The sequence below is a fragment of the Stomoxys calcitrans genome, chromosome 5 (assembly GCF_963082655.1).
Source record: "Stomoxys calcitrans chromosome 5, idStoCalc2.1, whole genome shotgun sequence".
Taxonomy (NCBI): Eukaryota; Metazoa; Arthropoda; class Insecta; order Diptera; family Muscidae; genus Stomoxys; species Stomoxys calcitrans.
This window is the reverse complement of record NC_081556.1, coordinates 147,886,071-147,906,316: the sequence shown is the minus strand read 5'-3', so window position 1 is coordinate 147,906,316 and position 20,246 is coordinate 147,886,071. Positions and strand designations below refer to the sequence as shown.

The 20,246-nt window shown below is 35.0% G+C and overlaps 1 protein-coding gene across 1 annotated transcript in view; it reads right to left on the bottom strand.

Annotated features, from left to right (window-relative positions):
• LOC106085193 (tripeptidyl-peptidase 2) overlaps positions 1–20,246 on the bottom strand; it is a 237,803-nt gene that overhangs the window by 155,453 nt on the left and 62,104 nt on the right. The window contains exon 13 of the mRNA XM_059368489.1: positions 1,665–1,770. Coding sequence (XP_059224472.1) covers positions 1,665–1,770 — 106 coding nt within the window. The remainder of the gene's footprint in view (positions 1–1,664; positions 1,771–20,246) is intronic.

The window sequence follows — 20,246 nt, the reverse complement described above, 5'->3', positions numbered from 1 at the left end:
ACCAGCACATGGTACACATCAGACTAATTTAGATTCTTAATCCCATAAAAAGGGTCTTATTCCCTTAAAAAGGGGATTTGTTGCCCGATTTCGCGGAAACTGTGATTTGTATACGAGTTCTCGGGATCTCAACCAAATATGATCCAGGTCAGCCCCGATTTGCCTATCACAATGGATATGATAGTGGAGTTGTTATGAAGGGGTATGGTTAATTGATCCATGGTGGTGAGTATCCAAAGCTCGGCACAGTCGAACTTAACACGTTCTGAAGTGTTTTTATATAAAAAGATTCTAAAAATTCTATTTGTACAAAAAAATTTTGTGAAAATCATTTTTTTTATTAAAAACCCTGATTAAAGGTCATTTACTTTATTTCCTTAGAAATTTTATTTCTCTGCAAAAGTTTTGTAAAAATTTTATATCTCTGAAAAATTTTATTGGTTGCCCAAAAAGTAATTGCGGATTTTTCATATAGTCGGCGTTGACAAATTTTTTCACAGCTTGTGACTATGTAAATGCATTCTTTCTTCTGTCAGTTATCAGCTGTTGCTTTTAGCTTGCTTTAGAAAAAAAGTGTAAAAAAGGTATATTTGATTAAAGTTCATTCTAAGTTTTATTAAAAATGCATTTACTTTCTTTTAAAAAATCCGCAATTACTTTTTGGGCAACCCAATATAAAAAAAATCGATAAAAATAATGCCCTCCCTAAACCAATGTTTCAGCCAGCATTAGAAGCCACAACAATCTAAATGCTCTTACGAGTTCATTGAGTAGCAACAAACCACAGAAACAGGACAAACTTAACGTCAGTGCTGCTCTTCCAGTCGTTGCGTCTCTAAGTTGGTCCAGCCGTCAGCCGGTGCCTCTCTAATAATGTGGTAAGTGTAGTGGTCATAAATGGTGAAAGAACAACATTTGAAAAAAAAAAATCAAAAGAAAAAGGAGAAAACTTAAATACAAAAGAAAAGTACGACAAGACAACAAAGTTTAACAAGAACTTTCTTTTTTTTGGGTATAGAAAAATGAAACAAAAACCGCTTAAAAAAGGAGGCAAAAATAATAACAAAAACTACTATTTAACACGCAGTAAAAAATGAACTTTTTCCTCAAGTCTGTTATTGTAGCCAACATTAGGGGGCGATGGGCATACTCCATACTGGCCATTACATAGGCAAAACACCTAGGAGTATTGAAGTAAACAACTTTTACCCGCATATTCAATTCGCTTTAGTATCTCCGTATTAGCATTACAAAGCTTCTGTCTTAGAAAATAATCCACTTGCCATATTAACAATCTCTAAGCTGTCTACTTAAGACTGGGGGACTTTAGTTGGTAGTGGTTACCCAGTGGTCGACACTGCCAAACCAAATGCCTTTTTCTTTTTTTTCGCTTTCATAGCGCTTGTTTTTCCTTCTGGCTCTGTGGAACAAGTTGCTGCTTTCCACTTTCCTTCCTTACATCAATAACAAAAATTATGTTTTGGGATTATTTTTCATTTTTCTAAAAACTTGCAAAATCCTTCTTAGTACCGTACCATGCCATAATAGCTCTAAGGCTATTCTTGGTAAGTGCGTTTTTTGGTGTGTGTTGTTTGGTTGTTGAGCAATTTTTTTTTTTGTTTTGTTTTTAATAACCAAAAAAAGAGGATTTTTCAAAAACTTACATGAAGAATTCGCCTGGATGCCATGGAACTCCAAACTATATTTGAGATGACTGCTACCAAAGTTAGACCAATACTTGGCTATGCAAACTTCAAGTATGTTGTTCTCCTGCAAATACAAAAAAAAGAAAACACAAAAGGATAAAGGAATAGTTGAGAAAAAATGGTATTAAAAAGCCAGCCAAGCACCATAAAGAATATCGCTAGCCAGCCAACTTTGTGGGAGAAAATGGACAAAGGACATGGGACATGGGACAAGCATTTGGTATTTTCTCAAGTTTATTTAAAGAACTACTGTGTGCATTCGGACATTTCCCCATTATTTTAGCAATTTTCACATTCAGATTTCTATTTGTATGCAAGACATATTTGCAGGGCATTTTCATGCTCACAATTTTTAGTTACAAGGGTGGCTTGAGGGAGAAAAAAAAATTAAATAATATAAAATAAAATAAAATGAAATAATATAAAATAAAATAAAATAAAATAAAATAAAATAGAATAAAATAAAGTAAAATAAAATAAAATAAAATAAAATAAAATAAAATAAAATAAAATAAAATAAAATAAAATAAAATAAAGTAAAATAAAATAAAATAAATAAAAATAAAATAAAATAAAATAAAATAAAATAAAATAAAATACAATGGAATAAAATAAAATAAAATAAAATGAAATGAAATTAATTTAAATTAAATATTAAATTAAATTAAATTAAATTAAATTAAATTAAATTAAATTAAATTAAATTAAATTAAATTAAATTAAATTAAATTAAATTAAATTAAATTAAATTAAATTAAATTAAATTAAATTAAATTAAATTAAATTAAATTAAATTAAATTAAATTAAATTAAATTAAATTAAATTAAATTAAATTAAATTAAATTAAATTAAATTAAATAAAACAAAGTAAAATATAATAAGCAAAAAATAAATAAATAAAATAAAATAAACCCGGCTGATACTGGATAACTATGAGCACCACACAGGCTGGAACTTTGAGCTTCGACTTGTGTGGTGTCCATCGTTATCATGGGCAGCTTCCACCATCCGCAACCATATTACGGCCAAACGTCGGAATGAATTTTAATGAAATTGGCATCAATCGAAAGATATTATTCCAGAGAAGCATGGAATATATATGAAAATTTAATTTTCTTTAAGAAAAACCATGAAAATGAGGAATTAATTTTAAAGCATAAACACACCAAATTGTTGGTTTTTTCTAAAGCATCCGTTATGTGTGTGAATGCAAAGCCATAGGTGGGAGTATTAGTGGTGAGAGTAAGAGAGTCAAATGGTGCGAGACAAAGTGTATCACTATTTAGGTAATTTTGTTGTAGGGGAGTGATGTGCGTGGCCCGGCCAACACGGGATAACTATGAGCACCACACAGGCTGGAACTTTGAGCTCCGACTTGTGTGGTGTCCATCGTTCCGACGAGAAGCTTAGCTGAAATCTACCGGGCGCATCCACAGGTTGCGGATGGTGGAAAGCTCGGTTTTTATGCGGAGTAGCTGCAAATGCGGCCGCGGGTAATCAACAATTTTCAAGGGGAGAGTCTCAGTGAGGAGTCAGGTGGCACTGGCTCTTAATTAAATACTGAGAGCCAATGATACTCGAGATGACAAGGCGAGTTATTGGCGCCTTCAAATAACCAATGGCCAATATCAGTGTCTGTTCCCAGGTTACAGGCGGCTGGAGACGAGCGTCGGATCTTGGAGCAAGCGGCTCGCCACAACGAAGGATACATGTGCAATCCCACAAAACCCATGCGTTTGGGGCGCTGGGCCACTAACCCGCCCCCGGCAAACTATGAGAACTACTATGAAAAACAAAGGAATAATAACAAGTAAAAGCGTGCTAAGTTCGGCCGGGCCGAATCTTATATACCCTCCACCATGGATCGCATTTGTCGAGCTCTTTTCCCGGCATCTCTTCTTAGACAAAAAAGGATATAAGAAAAGATTTGCTCTGCTATTAGAGCGATATCAAGATATGTTCCGGTTTGGACCACAATTAAATTATATGTTGGAGACCTGTGTAAAATGTCAGCCAATTCGAATAAGAATTGCGCCCTTTGGGGGTTTAAGAAGTAAACTATAGAGATCGATTTATATGGGAGCTGAATCGGGCTATAGACCGATTCAGACCATAATAAACACGTATGTTAATGATCATGAGAGGATCCGTCGTACAAAATTTCAGGCAAATCGGATAATAATTGCGACCTCTAGAGGCTCAAGAAGTTAAGATCCCAGATCGTTTTATATGGCATCTATATCAGGTTATGAACCGATTTGAAACTTATTTGACACAGTTGTTGAAAGTAAGAATAAAACACGTCATGCAAAATTTCAGCCAAATCGGATAGGAATTGCACCCTCTAGAAGCTCAAGAAGTCAAGTCACCAGATCAGTTTATATGACAGCTACATCAGGTTATGGACCGATTTGAACCATACTTGGCACAGTTGTTGGATATCATAGCAAAACAAGTCGTGCAAAATTTCATTCCAATCGAATAGGAATTGCGCCCTCTAAAGGTTCAAGAAGTCAAGTCACCAGATCAGTTTATATGACAGCTACATCAGGTTATGGACCGATTTGAACCATACTTGGCACAGTTGTTGGATATCGTAGCAAAACAAGTCGTGCAAAATTTCATTCCAATCGTTCCTATCCGATTGCGCCCTCTAAAGGTTCAAGAAGTCAAGACCCAAGATCGGTTTATATGACAGCTATATCAGGTTATGGACCGATTTGAACCTTACATGGCACAGTTGTTGGATATCATAACAAAACACGTCGTGCAAAATTTCATTCCAATCGGATAGGAATTGCGCCCCCTAGAGGCTCAAGAAGTCAAGACCCAAGATCGGTTTATATGGCAGCTATATCAGGTTATGGACCGATTTGAACCATACTTGGCGCAGTTGTTGGATATCATAACAAAACACGTCGTGCAAAATTTCATTCCAATCGGATAGGAATTACGCCCCCTAGAGGCTCAAGAAGTCAAGACCCAAGATCGGTTTATATGACAGCTATATCAGATTATGGACCGATTTGAACCATACTTGGCACAGTTGTTGGATATCATAACAAAACACGTCGTGCAAAATTTCATTCCAATCGGATAGGAATTGCGCCCCCTAGAGGCTCAAGAAGTCAAGACCCAAGATCGGTTTATATGGTAGCTATATCAAAACATGGACCGATATGGCCCATTTACAATACCAACCGACCTACGCTAATAAGAAGTATTTTAAGCGGCTAGCTTTACTCCTTTGGAAGTTAGCGTGCTTTCGACAGACAGACGGACGGACAGGCGGACGGACGGACGGACATAGCTAGATTGACATAAAATGTCGCGACGATCAAGAATATATACACTTTATTGGAACGAATATTTCGAGTAGTTACAAACAGAATGACGAAATTATCCTATGGTGGAGGGAATAATGTCCATGTTTTGATATAGCTGCCATATAAACTTATCTTGGATTTTAAATTCTTGAGCCTCTAGAGGGCTCTATTCTCGTCCGATTCAACTGAAATTTCGCACGTGAAACTAATTTTGGATCCACATCACGAATCTTAAATGTATAGGGTAGCTGGCACAAAGTGTTACCAACTTTAAACTGGCATGTCTGCCAAACTTTAAGTGACACCTACCTTATATTTTTTTATTGGCTGCCCATTATATTGTTTATAAGGCACCAAAGGCATTTGTTGTTGAGTTTATTACTTGGCCTTTGTGAGCGAACTCAAACACCTCAAAGTGAACAAAATGTTTGTGTATCGCAGCACAAATCGTTATAATGGCACTGGCAGCATTGCCAACCATCATGGTGGTGCAGCAGCTGCAACAGCACCTGAATTGGCATTTGCTGCTGAGTTTATTACTCGGCCTTTGTGGGCGAACTCAAACACCTCAAAGTGATCAAAATGCTTGTGTATGGCAGCATAAATCGTTATAATGGTAATGGCAGCATTGCCAACCACCATGGTGGTGGAGCAGCTGCAACAGCACCTGAATTGGTTCGCCAATGCAAAGCTGGAATTCAAATATCTCGTGAAAGGATACAAGACATAATGAAAAACGAGCTTAAGGCAATGCCTAAAAAGTCCCAAAAGGCACACGATCTTAGACGAAAGCAAAAAAAAAGGTTGACTCGAAAGAGCAAAGGAGTTGCTGCGCTTGCCAAAACATGGCACATTTCCGAACATCATAACCATCGCAATTTTTTTGCGATGGTTATGCCCTTCTAATGCTGGCGACGTTTGTGAGCTACTATCATGTAAAAGGTGTAATCATGTAAAAACTTCTCCTCAAAGAGATGTCTTCCTGCCGCAAGCCGTTCGGACTCAGCTATAAAAAGGTGATCCCAAATCATTGAGCTCAAAATTTGAATCAGACCGCATAGCACTAATGGTCCGTGGTCTAAATTTGCAATGGTGTATAAATTAATCATCCAAATCTGTCGCCGAATATTTAAGCGGTCATTCCATTGCCTCCGCAAATTCCGTCATTCGGTCTCAAAAGGAAGAGACTCGAATGAAAGGTATTTGGTAATAGGGTAGGAATGAGACATCCTCCAGCCTCATGGTGGATGTTATTTTCTGGTTAGGATTGTGTATTGATCTTTAAACCATGCGATAAAATCAATATCGATCAACAAACGAAGGTGAAATTTGGAAGTGCCAGACAAGAGAAGCACATATTTGGCCGTGGCCGTGCTGTAAAAGTTTGAAACCGGACTATCAGACGCTAGAGAGGTAATAAATTTTATTCCCTCTGGTAATGAATCGGGCTTTTGACCACAAAACTATTTTACACAAAACGTCTAGAAATTTTGCTGATAACGATTTACCCTAGTGTCTTTTTATATCAGATATAATGAACTTGTTTGTCTTGGTATTCTCTTTGTGGGTTTTAAATAATGTGTATATCCATGACCCTATGAATATCCGAGGTATACCTCAAGACATGCATGTTTGTCACATAATGCGCATGTGGTCATTACAATTTAAAATAATAACAAGTACTCTAAACTAGAATAATACGTGCAGCACATATATAACAAACAATGCAAACACTGCCAAGCAATTGAATAAGGACAAAAACTAAAACAAATAAATAATTAAAGGAATAAAGAATAAAAAATTAAAAAAAAACATTAAAAATAATATTGTTATAAAAAAAATGAAAAAAAAAACAAAAAAATAAAAATAACAAAAATAAAAACAAAAAAAAATAAAAAAAAAAATTTTCAGACCCTTTATCGGGAGATCGGTCTATATGGCAGCAATATCTAATGGGTTGCCCAAAAAGTAATTGCGGATTTTTCATATAGTCGGCGTTGACAAATTTCTTCACAGTTTGTGACTCTGGAATTGCATTCTTTCTTCTGTCAGTTATCAGCTGTTACTTTTAGCTTGCTTTAGAAAAAAGTGTAAAAAAAGTATATTTGATTAAAGTTCATTCCAAGTTTTATTAAAAATGCATTTACTTTCTTTTAAAAAATCCACAATTACTTTTTGGGCAACCCAATAAATATAATTCGATCTAAAACATTTTTGAGGCGGATGTCGGGAGGATAAAACAGCACACTGTTTCAAATTTCCGCGAAATCGGGTAATAAATAAAGCTTTTATGGGCTTCAGACCCCATATCGGCAGATCGGTTTATATGACAGCTATATCTAAATATAGTCCGATTTGGACACGTATGTTGAAGGTCATAAGAGAAGCCGTTGTGCAAAATTTCAGCCAAATCGGATGAGAATTGCGCCCTCTTGAGTCTCAAGAAGTCAAAATCCCAGATCGATTTATATGTCAGCTATATCAGGTTATGTACCGATTTGCGCCATACTTAGCACAATTGTTGGAAGTGGTAACAAAACACTTCATGCAAAATTTCAGCCAAATCGCATGAGAATTGCGCCCTCTAGCGGCTCAAGAAGTCAATATACCAGATTGGTTTATATGGCAGCTATATCAGGTTATGTACCGATTTCCACCATACTAAGCACAGTTGTTGGAAGTCATAATGAAACACCTCATGCTAAATTTCAGCCAAATCGCATGAGGATTGCGCCCTCCAGCGGCTTCAGAAGTCAAGATCCAAGATCGGTTTATATGACAGCTATACCAGATTATAAACCGATTTGAATCGTACTTAATACGGTTATTGGAAGTGATACCCAAACACTACGTGCAAAATTTCAGTCAAATCGGACGAGAATTGCGCCCTCTAGAGGCTCAAGAAGTCAAGACCCAAGATCGGTTTATATGGCAGCTATATCAAATCATGGACCGCTTTGAACGATACTTAGCGCAGTTGTTGGAAGTGACAGCAAAACACCACGTACAAAGTTTCAGTCAAATCGGACAAGAATTGCGCCCTCTAGAGGCTCAAGAAGTCAAGACCCAAGAACGGATGATATGGCAAAAAAATGCAAAATTTGCCCATGAACATTCCTTTAAGGAGCTTTATTCCTTCGAAAGTTAGCGTGCTTTCGACAGACAGACGGACGGACATGGCTAAATAGACTTAAAATGACGTGACGATCAAAAAAATATATATACTTTGTGGGGTCTCAGACGCATATTTCGAGGTGAAATTAATATATATATATTAATAAAAATATATTTTCCTAACATCTTACTTTTATCTCTCATAATCTCACTTATCTACTGCTCTTGACCTATGACATTTACACATACAACTCAATCACATATTTCACCTCAAGTGTAAGGCGATTCGTTACTTAGAAGTTATCTCAGTTCTTATGTCTACCCAGACTACTCAGCCATCGTAACTGCGATCCCTTTACATGCTACATCTGCTGCATATCTTAGGGCGCCATGAGAGTACCATATGAAAAGCATGTTAAATAATATGATGCTGACTCTTGACTGTTTGAATGTGTTTAGAAATCTCTAATATTCTCTCTCTCTCTCTCTTTCTTACTCTTGTTCATTTGTTGTTCTTGAATAATGACAATGCAAGCACACACACAACTGACTCACATATTACACCTTAAGTAAGAGCGGCATGAGAGTTCTATATGAAAAGCATGTTAAATAATATGACTCTTGACTGTTTGATTGGGTTTAGTTATCTCTAATATTCTCCCTCTCGTTCATTTGTTGTTCTTGAACTATGACAATACATGCACACATACAACTGACTCACATATTACACCTCAAGTAAGAGCGGCATGAGAGTTCCATATGAAAAGCATGTTAAACAATATGATGCTGACTCTTGACTGTTTGCATGTGTTTAGTTTTCTCTAATATTCTCTCTCTATCTCTCTCTTATTCTTGTCCATTTGTTGTTATTGAATTATGACAATGCATGCACACACACAACTGACTCACATATTACACCTTAAGTAAGAGCGGCATGTTAAATGTTATGAGGCGGACTCTTGACTGTTTGAATGGGTTTAGTTATCTCTAACATTCTCTCTCTCTCTCTCTCTCTTACTCTCGTTCATCTTCTATCCTTGATCTAATGCATTCACACACACACAACTTAATCACATACGTATTACACCTGAACTGTAAGGGTTGGTACTCTATTCGGCTTTTCATATGAACAACTGCCAAACTCCATATAAAAAAAAATTGCAAATAAAAAATTAAAATGCTTTTAGGCTAATGACTTGAAAGTAGCAAATAGGCACAATTAATCCTATTGCAATATAATAGCAGGATAGTATTTAAATTAAGATATGTTGTTGAAAATGTTCACAACTAAAAACTGAGTACCCAGCTTAAGGCAAAAACAATTTCCTTTGTTTCTTCACCAAACCTTAAAAAAATATTTGTTTTATAACTTTTTTTATACAAAAATTCAAAAATTCCAATTCACTTTAATAAAAACTGTGACCATTTAGGAACATAGTGTAGGACCCAATACTATTTTTCATTACTTAACTTCCCATTTAGCTCCTATTCAAATGTAGTGCAGTGTGTAAGCCTCTGGTTTGGTTGTCACTGCATATCCAAAGCAACAGACAAACGACTTTAGCAATAAAACTCCAAGTGCTTAGTCTTCGTCTTCTGACAACAATACGTGTGCAACAACAGCAGCAGCATCAGCAGCAAATATACCCCCAAAACGAGCTTTAGAGGATGTGAATAAGAATACGGATGATGATGATGGTGATGTTGATGTTAAGTAACTGTGTACCAAAAAATTTATATAAGAGCAAGCATAAGAAATTGCCCGAAAAATATAAATGTTGTTCAAGATAAATGTAAACATGCCAGCTTATGAAGGATAATAAAATGAGAAACGGGAAGCTGAACAAAATATCTCAACGTGTGTTCACAATCCTCCTCCTCCTTCCCTACATACTCCCCCCTCATACAGTCATAAGCTTTGCCAGCCTTATGTTTGCTTTCTTTAAGAAATCTTCATAAGGATAAGGATGAGTGGACTCATGTACATAGATGTAACCCCCATGACGAGGATAATCTTCCCTACGAATATTTGACAAGCTGCACTTGAACTTTTACCACAAAAAAATGAAGAAATTTCATTACTCAATTTTTTTTTGCATACTTCACCAAGGGAGGGGGGTATGCTAGATTAAAACATTCTTTATGTAACAACCAAAGAATCACTTAAGGGGCAAATAAATTCGATTCTAAAGAAATAAAATTTCTATTGAAATAAAATTTTGAGAAAATTTTCTATAGAAATAAAATTTTGACAAAATTTTCTATAGAAATAAAATTTTGACAAAATTTTCTATAGAAATAAAATTTTGACAAAATTTTCTATAGAAATAAAATTTTGACAAAATTTTCTATAGAAATAAAATTTTGACAAAATTTTCTATAGAAATAAAATTTTGACAAAATTTTCTATAGAAATAAAATTTTGACAAAATTTTCTATAGAAATAAAATTTTGACAAAATTTTCTATAGAAATAAAATTTTGACAAAATTTTCTATAGAAATAAAATTTTGACAAAATTTTCTATAGAAATAAAATTTTGACAAAATTTTCTATAGAAATAAAATTTTGACAAAATTTTCTATAGAAATAAAATTTTGACAAAATTTTCTATAGAAATAAAATTTTGACAAAATTTTCTATAGAAATAAAATTTTGACAAAATTTTCTATAGAAATAAAATTTTGACAAAATTTTCTATAGAAATAAAATTTTGAGAAAATTTTCTATAGAAATAAAATTTTGAGAAAATTTTCTATAGAAATAAAAACTTGACAAAATTTTCTATAGAAATAAAATTTTGACAAAATTTTCTATAGAAAAAAAATTTTGACAAAATTGTCTACAGAAATAAAATGTTGACAAAATTTTCTATAGAAATAAAATTTGACGAAAATTTTCTTTAAAAATAAAATTTAGACAAAATTTTCCTTAAAACTTATTTCTAGTCCCATTGATGCTATAGCGTGTTAATAGTTTCCCCTATTGCCACGTTATCAAGACATTTTCCTATTTTTCTTTGATAAACCCACACCCAAACATGGAATGTTTCCAATTCCAAAAGCCTTTCGACGCTGATAATACTTGTATTTAATATCAAATGTTATTGAACTACTAGGAAGGAGTAGATCAGTGTTTTGCAGACTAATCCTGCCAAGGCAAATAAACCCACAGACAGGCGAAACGACGACACAGCATTGGACATGAATTTGACTAAAGTTGTTAAGGGGCGTTGGGGATTTTGGAATGCTGGAGCATCAAAAAAAGTGCAGGAAAATCTGCTTTTATTGAACTAAAATGAATTCCTAATCTAAGAGGTATTCAATGCTTTTTTCCCTCCATTTTGTTTTTCTTTTGGTTGTGAGCTTCTCATGGGCCAACAAAACAATTTTCAATATACATGTTTTGGCAATATCGACATTTCATAGGATTTTCTCCTCATTGTTGTGGGGGGCACTTGTCAAGAACATGATGATGACGTTGATGAGCAAGATGTCGGCGATATTGATAGGAGGGAGGAGGGAATGATGGGAAAGGCTTGTTTCTCTATCTTTTGTTAAAATGGTATTTAGTTCAGTTGTTCTTTGGCATACTTTGGCATTCATTCATGATTGGCTGGATGGTCTGCCCTGATGACTAGGCTGCCTAGCTGGCTGGCTGGCTGTTTGGCCTGGTTGGTTGTCTATTCAATTGATACGAAAAATGAGTATAGCACTGAAATTCATTTCTGCAATTCTTTGATTGTTATGTAATTGGCACTTTTATTAATGCTATCTCCAATGGAGAGTTAAGTGCAAAACTTGGTTTCGATTTTGTCAATCAACACCACAATCTTGGAAGTTTCTTTTGTGGCAAGAATCTGAAAGGCTTAGAATTTAAAATGGTTAAAGAATTTAACTAGGGAAAGAAAACAAATAAAAAGGCGTTAAGTTCGGCCGGGCTGGACTTTGGATAACCACCACCTCCAAATCTGAATCGATCTGGGCCAAATTGATGAAAAATGTCGACTGGTCTAACGCAACTCATTGTATAAAATTTCAGCAAAATCGGATAATAAATGTTTTATGGGCCCAAGACCCTAAATCGGCGGATCGGTCTATATGGGGGCTATATCAAGATATAGTTCCATATAACCCATCTTCGATCTTAACCTACTTATAGATAAAAAAATAATCTGTGCAAAGTTTCAGCTCAATATTTAAATTAAAATTCTGTTTGTAGCACCTCAAATATGGGTATGAGACCCCATAAAGTGTATATATTATTGATCGTCAGGTCATTTTAAGTCGATCTACCCATGTTCGTCCGTCTGTCTGACTGAAGAAAACACGCTAACTTTCGAAGGAGTAAAGCTAGGCACTTGAAATTTTGCACAAATACTTTTTATTAGTGTAGGTCAGTTGGGATTGTAAATGGGCCAAATGGGTCCATGTTTTGATATAGCTGCCATATAAACCGATCTTGGGTCTTGACTTCTTGAGCCTCTAGAGGGCGCAATTATCGTTCGATTTGACTGAAATTTTGTACGTGGTGTTTTGGTATCACTTCCAACAACTCAGTTGTTAGGATGATTCAAATTGGTTCTTAACCTGATATAGCTGCCATATAAACCGATCTTGGGTCTTGACTTCTTGAGCCTCTAGCGGGCGCATTTCTTATTCGATTGGAATCAAATTTTGCACGACGTGATTTGTTATGACTTCCAACAACTGTGCTAAATTAGGTTCAAATCGGTACTTAACCTGATATAGCTGCCATATAAACCAATCTGGGATCTTGCTTCTTGAGCCTCTAGAGGGCGCAATTCTCGCCCGATTTGACTGAAATTTTACACGTAGTGTTTGGGTAACACTTCCAACAACTGTGCTAAGTATGATTCAAATCGGTTCATAACCTGGTATAGCTGCCATATAAACCGATCTGGAATCTTGACTTTTTGAGCCTCTAGAGGGCGCAATTCTCATCTCTCATTGCCTTCAACATTCGTGTCTAATATGGTCGAAATCAATCTATAGCTTGATACAGCTCCCATATAAACCGATCTCCCGATTTTGCTTTTTAAGTCCCTACAAGACGCAATTCTTACCCGAATGACTTCTACAATGTTCAGCATTCAATTCATTTATGGTCCGAATCGGACTATAACCTGATGTAGCTCCAATAGCACAACAGTTCTTATTCAATATTTTTTGTTTGCCTAAAAAGAGGTACCGTGCAAAGAACTTGACAAATGCGATCCATGGTGGAGGGTATATAAGATTCGGCCCGGCCGAACTTAGCACGCACTTACTTGTTAATGATTGTAGCATGATTTTAACAGACAGACGGACATGACTAGATGGTCTTAGATTTTTACGCTGATCGAGAATATTTATACTTTATAGGGTCGAAAATGGATATTTCGATGTGTTGAACATGGAATGACAAAATAAATATAGCCCTTATCCTTCGGTGGTGGGTATAAAAATCAAAAATCAATTTCAAAAAAAAAAAAAAAAACTATAAATTTGGATTTTTGTATAAAAATTTCTCAAAATTGTATTTCTATAGAAAATGTTTTCAAAATCTTTCTATAGAGAATTCTTTCAAAAATTTTATTTCTATAGAAATTTTTTTTCAAAATTTTATTTCTGTAGAAAATTTTTTCAAAATTTTATTTCTATAAAAAAATTTGTCAAAATTTTATTTCTATAGAAAATTTTGTCAAAATTTTATTTCTATAGAAAATTTTGTCAAAATTTTATTTCTATAGAAAATTTTGTCAAAATTTTATTTCTATAGAAAATTTTGTCAAAATTTTATTTCTATAGAAAATTTTGTCAAAATTTTATTTCTATAGAAAATTTTGTCAAAATTTTATTTCTATAGAAAATTTTGTCAAAATTTTATTTCTATAGAAAATTTTGTCAAAATTTTATTTCTATAGAAAATTTTGTCAAAATTTTATTTCTATAGAAAATTTTGTCAAAATTTTATTTCTATAGAAAATTTTGTCAAAATTTTATTTCTATAGAAAATTTTGTCAAAATTTTATTTCTATAGAAAATTTTGTCAAAATTTTATTTCTATAGAAAATTTTGTCAAAATTTTATTTCTATAGAAAATTTTGTCAAAATTTTATTTCTATAGAAAATTTTGTCAAAATTTTATTTCTATAGAAAATTTTGTCAAAATTTTATTTCTATAGAAAATTTTGTTAAAATTTTATTTCTATAGGAAATTTTGTCAAAATTTTATTTCTATAGAAAATTTTGTCAAAATTTTATTTCTATAGAAAATTTTGTCAAAATTTTATTTCTATAGAAAATTTTGTCAAAATTTTATTTCTATAGAAAATTTTGTCAAAATTTTATTTCTATAGAAAATTTTGTCAAAATTTTATTTCTATAGAAAATTTTGTCAAAATTTTATTTCTATAGAAAATTTTGTCAAAATTTTATTTCTATAGAAAATTTTGTCAAAATTTTATTTCTATAGAAAATTTTGTCAAAATTTTATTTCTATAGAAAATTTTGTCAAAATTTTATTTCTATAGAAAATTTTGTCAAAATTTTATTTCTATAGAAAATTTTGTTAAAATTTTATTTCTATAGGAAATTTTGTCAAAATTTTATTTCTATAGAAAATTTTGTCAAAATTTTATTTCTATAGAAAATTTTGTCAAAATTTTATTTCTATAGAAAATTTTGTCAAAATTTTATTTCTATAGAAAATTTTGTCAAAATTTTATTTCTATAGAAAATTTTGTCAAAATTTTATTTCTATAGAAAATTTTTTTCAAAATTTGTTTTCTATAGAAAATTTTTCAAACTTTTATTTCTATAGAAAATTTTGTCAACATTTTATTTCTATAGAAAATTTTTCAAAATTTTATTTCCATATTAAATTTTTCAAAATTTCTATAGAAAATTTTGTCAAAATTTTATTTCTATAGAAAATTTTATCTAAATTTTATATCTATAGAATATTTTGCCATAGTTAAATATTTGTTAGAAAATGTTGTCTACATTTAATTTCTACAGAATTTTTGTCATCAATTTATTTGCTCTCTTTCTTTCGCCTTCGATTGACAAAGACATTCCTATTCACCTTTGCTACACCAATTGAGAAATGCATTCCCCAGAATGTGTCACATTTCAACATCTTTTAAAATTCTTTGGCATTTCTTCCCCGACAAATGGTGTTTGCTTTCAATTTGGCCAACTTACACACACATGTCATTATTAAGATGTCACAATCAATAAGTGTCCTAGTTTTCTCCTTAGCTCTGCATGGCTTTGCTTCCATTCACACATAGAAAGGAAAAAAGAAGCTGAGGGTAAATAACGGAACGAATGTCGTTGGTTATTTACTCAAATAAATCGTTCAACACTAATTCAAAACAAATGAAGTCAGTTAACTAATTCTGTTTACTGTGGCATTTGAAAATTAGTTTCTCCACAGTTATTTTTTATGTACATAAGTATTTAGGTATTCTCTTCATTAGAGCTTCAAAGAGAGAGAGAGAGAGAGAGTCAAAGAGGATGCAATACAAATACACAAGCACACAAACTCTTCAAATACTTTAGAATTTTATGATGAGTGCCACACACAACACAGGGGCCAAGTGCATCATTTCACAAGAAACTCACAAATATGCGGTGGATGAGTGAATGCATGTCTCGTATGTGAGTTTGTATGCGGGTTAATGGACAAACATGATGAATATTCTCATACAAACGCATTCAAATACACTGTGAATATTTCAAAAAAAATTGTAATTATCATAAAAAATTAAAAAAAAAAACATAAAAATAAAATAAAACTCTTTGTGTTTGTTTGTATGCTTGTTTGTTCAGTATAGACTCAAAAGCGGCTGAACCGATTACCTTAAAAATTTCACAGATCGTGTCTGGAAGGAAACATAGGCTATATAATTTTTTGATATCGGGAGGGGGGCGACCCTCCCCCTTACCCCAAAAGCACTACCCAAAAATAAAAGTGGACCGATCGGGACAATATGGGATTCAAATGAAAGATATTCAAGAGTAGAGTACGAATTTCATAAAAAAAAAGTTGGGTCCAAGTACCTGAGGGGCCGCCCCAGCCCCAAAGCCCCTTAAAATAGGTTTATTTGACGATCATGACAATATGGGACTCAAATTAAAGGTATTCGGGAGTAGATTACGAATATGACATTAAAATTTCCGTTCAAGTTTAGGTGGCGCTTTTCCTCCTAAACTTACGTCGAATAGATTAATTGACCCATTATGACAATATGGGACTCAAATGAAAGGTATTTGAGAGTAAAAAACGAATTTGTTATCCAATTTTGGATACAAGTGTTTGGGGGTACGCCCTACAGCACCTTAAAGCAAACTGAACTTACTTTCAGACTATGGAAATACGGAGCTCAAATCAACGGTATTTGGGAGTAAAGAACGAATTTGATATTTATTTTCAGGACAAAGTGCCGATGCCTGGCCCAGGCCCAAAACACCCCCCAAACGGTTCATTTTTACCGACCATGGCAACATGGAGCTCAAATTTAAGTAAATTGGGAATGGAGCACGAATTTGATATCTATATCCATCGAAATGTCTGAGGTACCATCCCTGCCCTAAAAAGCACCTTTCATTACCCAAATTTTTCAAAAACCCCAGATTTTGGAGATTAGTAATGAGATTCCTTCGATTTTTTTTTTGTACTGTGAGACAAAACAGGGTTTCTATTGTTGAGGTCGGTGCCTCGGGGGCCTTCCAAAACCCCCCAAACGGGTCTATAGACTAATCACGACAATATAGATCTCAAACGAAAGGTGCTTGAGAGAAAAAAATTAATTTGATATCCAATTGAAGAGCCATGTGTTTGGGGAACTACCCCTGCGAAGAGGATACCGCAGAACCAATCCCTGATGATGGTATAGAATGTTTACCTCCTAGTCAGAATGAGGTCCAAGTAGCAATAACCCGACTAAAGAACAACAAGGCAGCAGGAGCCGACGGGTTACCCGCTGAACTATTTAAGATCGGAGGCGACACGCTGATAAGGAGTATGCGTCAGCTCATCTGCGCAATCCGTCTAGAAGAACGCATACCCGATGATTGGAACCTCAGCATACTATGTCCCGTACACAAGAAAGGTAACAAGATGCAATGTGCCAAATACAGAGCAATAAGTCTCCTCCCCATCGCATACAAGATACTCTCGAGCGTACTATGTGAAAGATTGAAACCCAAAGTCAATGAGATAATTGGGCCCTATCAATGCGGCTTTGGAGGCCACCCAGCGCAGAGGTTAGCTTGTCCGCCTACAACGCTGAAAGCCTGGGTTCGTTTCCTGTCAGAAAAAAAATTTCAGCGGTGGTTTTCCCCTCCTAATGCTGGCAACATTTGTGAGGTACTATGCCATGTAAAACTTCTCTCCAAAGAGGTGTCGCACTGCGGCACGCCGTTCGGACTCGGCTATAAAAAGGAGGCCCCTTATCATTCAGCTTAAAACATGAATCGGACTCAGTGATACGTGAGAAGTTTGCCCTGTTCCTTAGTGGAACTTCATGGGCAAAAAATTGGCATCAATGCGGCTTTAGACCAGGTAAATCCACTCTGGACCAGATATTCACAGTGCCCAAAATCCTGGAAAAGATCGGAGAAGGACAAATCAACACCTACCATCTCTTTGTTGACTACAAAGCCGCCTTCGATACTCCTTTATGTTCAAAGGCATTTCAAGCCTTGTTTGAGTTTGGTATCTTATAAAGACTCTGCAAGATGACACTTGCTGATACACGTTCCTCAGTAAGAATAGGAAAGAATCTCTCCGAACCATTCAATACCAAACGAGGTTTCAGACAAGGAGACTACCATGTGATCTTTTTAATACCTTGCTGGAGAAGATTATACGAGATGCAGAAGTGAATAGATATGGCACACTAATCACAAGAGAACACCTGCTACTTGCCTATGCCGACGACATCGATATCATTGGTCGGTCACCGGAAGTAGTAACTGCAGCCTTTGAAAGAATCGAAAGAGATTCAGTGAAAATGGGTCTGACAGTAAATGGAGATAAGACGAAATGGATGGTTTCAACTCCCAAAAAGCCTTGCACAACCGAGCAGATAAAGAAAATGTAGAAAGTTGGGAACCACAACTTTGAGATAGTCAGTAACTTTATCTACCTCGCCGCCGCCGTAACCGAAATGAATGACGCCAGTTTTAAGATTAAGCGAAGAATAATACTGGCAAACAGATGCTACTTTGGACTAAGTAAGCAGTTTAGAAACAAGGCCACCTCTCGACAGACGAAGATTACACTATACAAGACACTGATACTACCCGTGCTGTTATATGGTTCTGAAGCATGGGTACTTGTGAAAGCAGACGAGGCAGTGCTTGGAGTATTTGAGAGAAAGATTCTTCGTAAAATATATGGAGCAGTTAGCGTTAACGGATAATATAGGCGACGTATGAACCACGAGCTGTATGACAACGATAGCATACAAGACACTGATACTACCCGTGCTGTTATATGGTTCTGAAGCATGGGTACTTGTGAAAGCAGACGAGGCAGTGCTTGGAGTATTTGAGAGAAAGATTCTTCGTAAAATATATGGAGCAGTTAGCGTTAACGGATAATATAGGCGACTTATGAACCACGAAGCTGTATGACGATAGTTACACGCATCAAAGCGGCTGCGTTGTCCAGGTCATGTTGTCAGAATGGATGAAGAAGCTCCAGCAAAGAAGTCTTTTGAAGGCAATCACGGTGGTACACGCAAACCGGGAAGACCAAAAGCCCGATTGAAAGATCAAGTTGTGGGAGACACCTCGAACCTTGGTGTCAGAGATTTTAGTATGAGCGCAGAAGATCGAGGCGCTTGGAACGCTATTCTACGTTCGGCTAGTGGAACAAATATTCTGTCATAGCCAGTTAAAGTATGTAAGTAAGTCGCCTATCAGGGATACAAGTTTAAACAATTTGTTCTGTTGTAAGCAAAAAATGTGTTTAAAAACGTTTTAAAACTATGCTGAAAAATCCCATTACATTTGTGTTCTTCAGATTCTAGATCTTGTTGCTGTGATTTTTCTATGTCCATAGTTTAGCAAATTGACCGCCCTCAGCAGTTCGCTGAAAAATAACCATATTAACAAAGATTTTTCAGAACATCTAACACATTCAAACTTTTTTTTTAATTTACTAATATACAACTTTTTTCGGTGTTCTAGCCACTCATCATTGGCAGGTGTGGTACTTTACGTCGTTTCATTGGTTGGTTGGTTGTTTGGCTGGTCGGTACAAAGCGGCACGTATGTTTGCTGATGCGAGTATCTCACTGTCTTTGAGAGCAACATTTGAACACAGTACGAGAATTTTCAAGAGTGCCATAAGTCATTAAATCAAAACTGATGGTTTTATGTGAGAAGCGCTTTACGAGCTAACACTCGTAAATTCTTGATTGATACCAACAGATTTATGATGTGGCTTCGCCAGTTAGGTTGAAATTTTAAAACTTTTGTACATTTCAATAAAGATTTTACAGGCATCACAGGGGAAAAATGTGAGATATAATACGAATTTATGGGTTAAGAAGTTCTCTTTAAGATAGAGCTGGGAGACTAAAGCTGGTAAAAAATTAAAGGTTTATTCTTGTCAAAAAATATTCATATATGGTGTCAATCTGACAGGGCTATCGCTCTGAAAACGTTGCAACCAACCAAAGGCCTATATCTCTCATTCAATACCTCCACCCAGGCTGGACCCGTATATACCATGAGTCCATAGAAGGGATGGGTGTTGTTGTTGTTGTAGCAGTGTGTATTGTGTTCTATCTTTCGTCTGCCTGATTCTGTTGGGTGTCCACATCCAGAAACTCTGCGACTTAGATGGGGTGCTGGGCGTCTGGGTCTGAGACGAGTGGGTCTGGCTGGACAGTTAAACAGGTGACGTGTGTCGTGTGGTCCCTGGTCACAATCGGCACATACATCCTGGATCAATCCTTGCTCTGTAGGAATAAAGGCGGCTGCATCTGCCAGATCGTAATTTTCGGTCCACCAAAGGATGGGGGTATACTAATTTCGTCATTCGGTTTGTAACTACTCGAAATATTCGTCTGAGACCC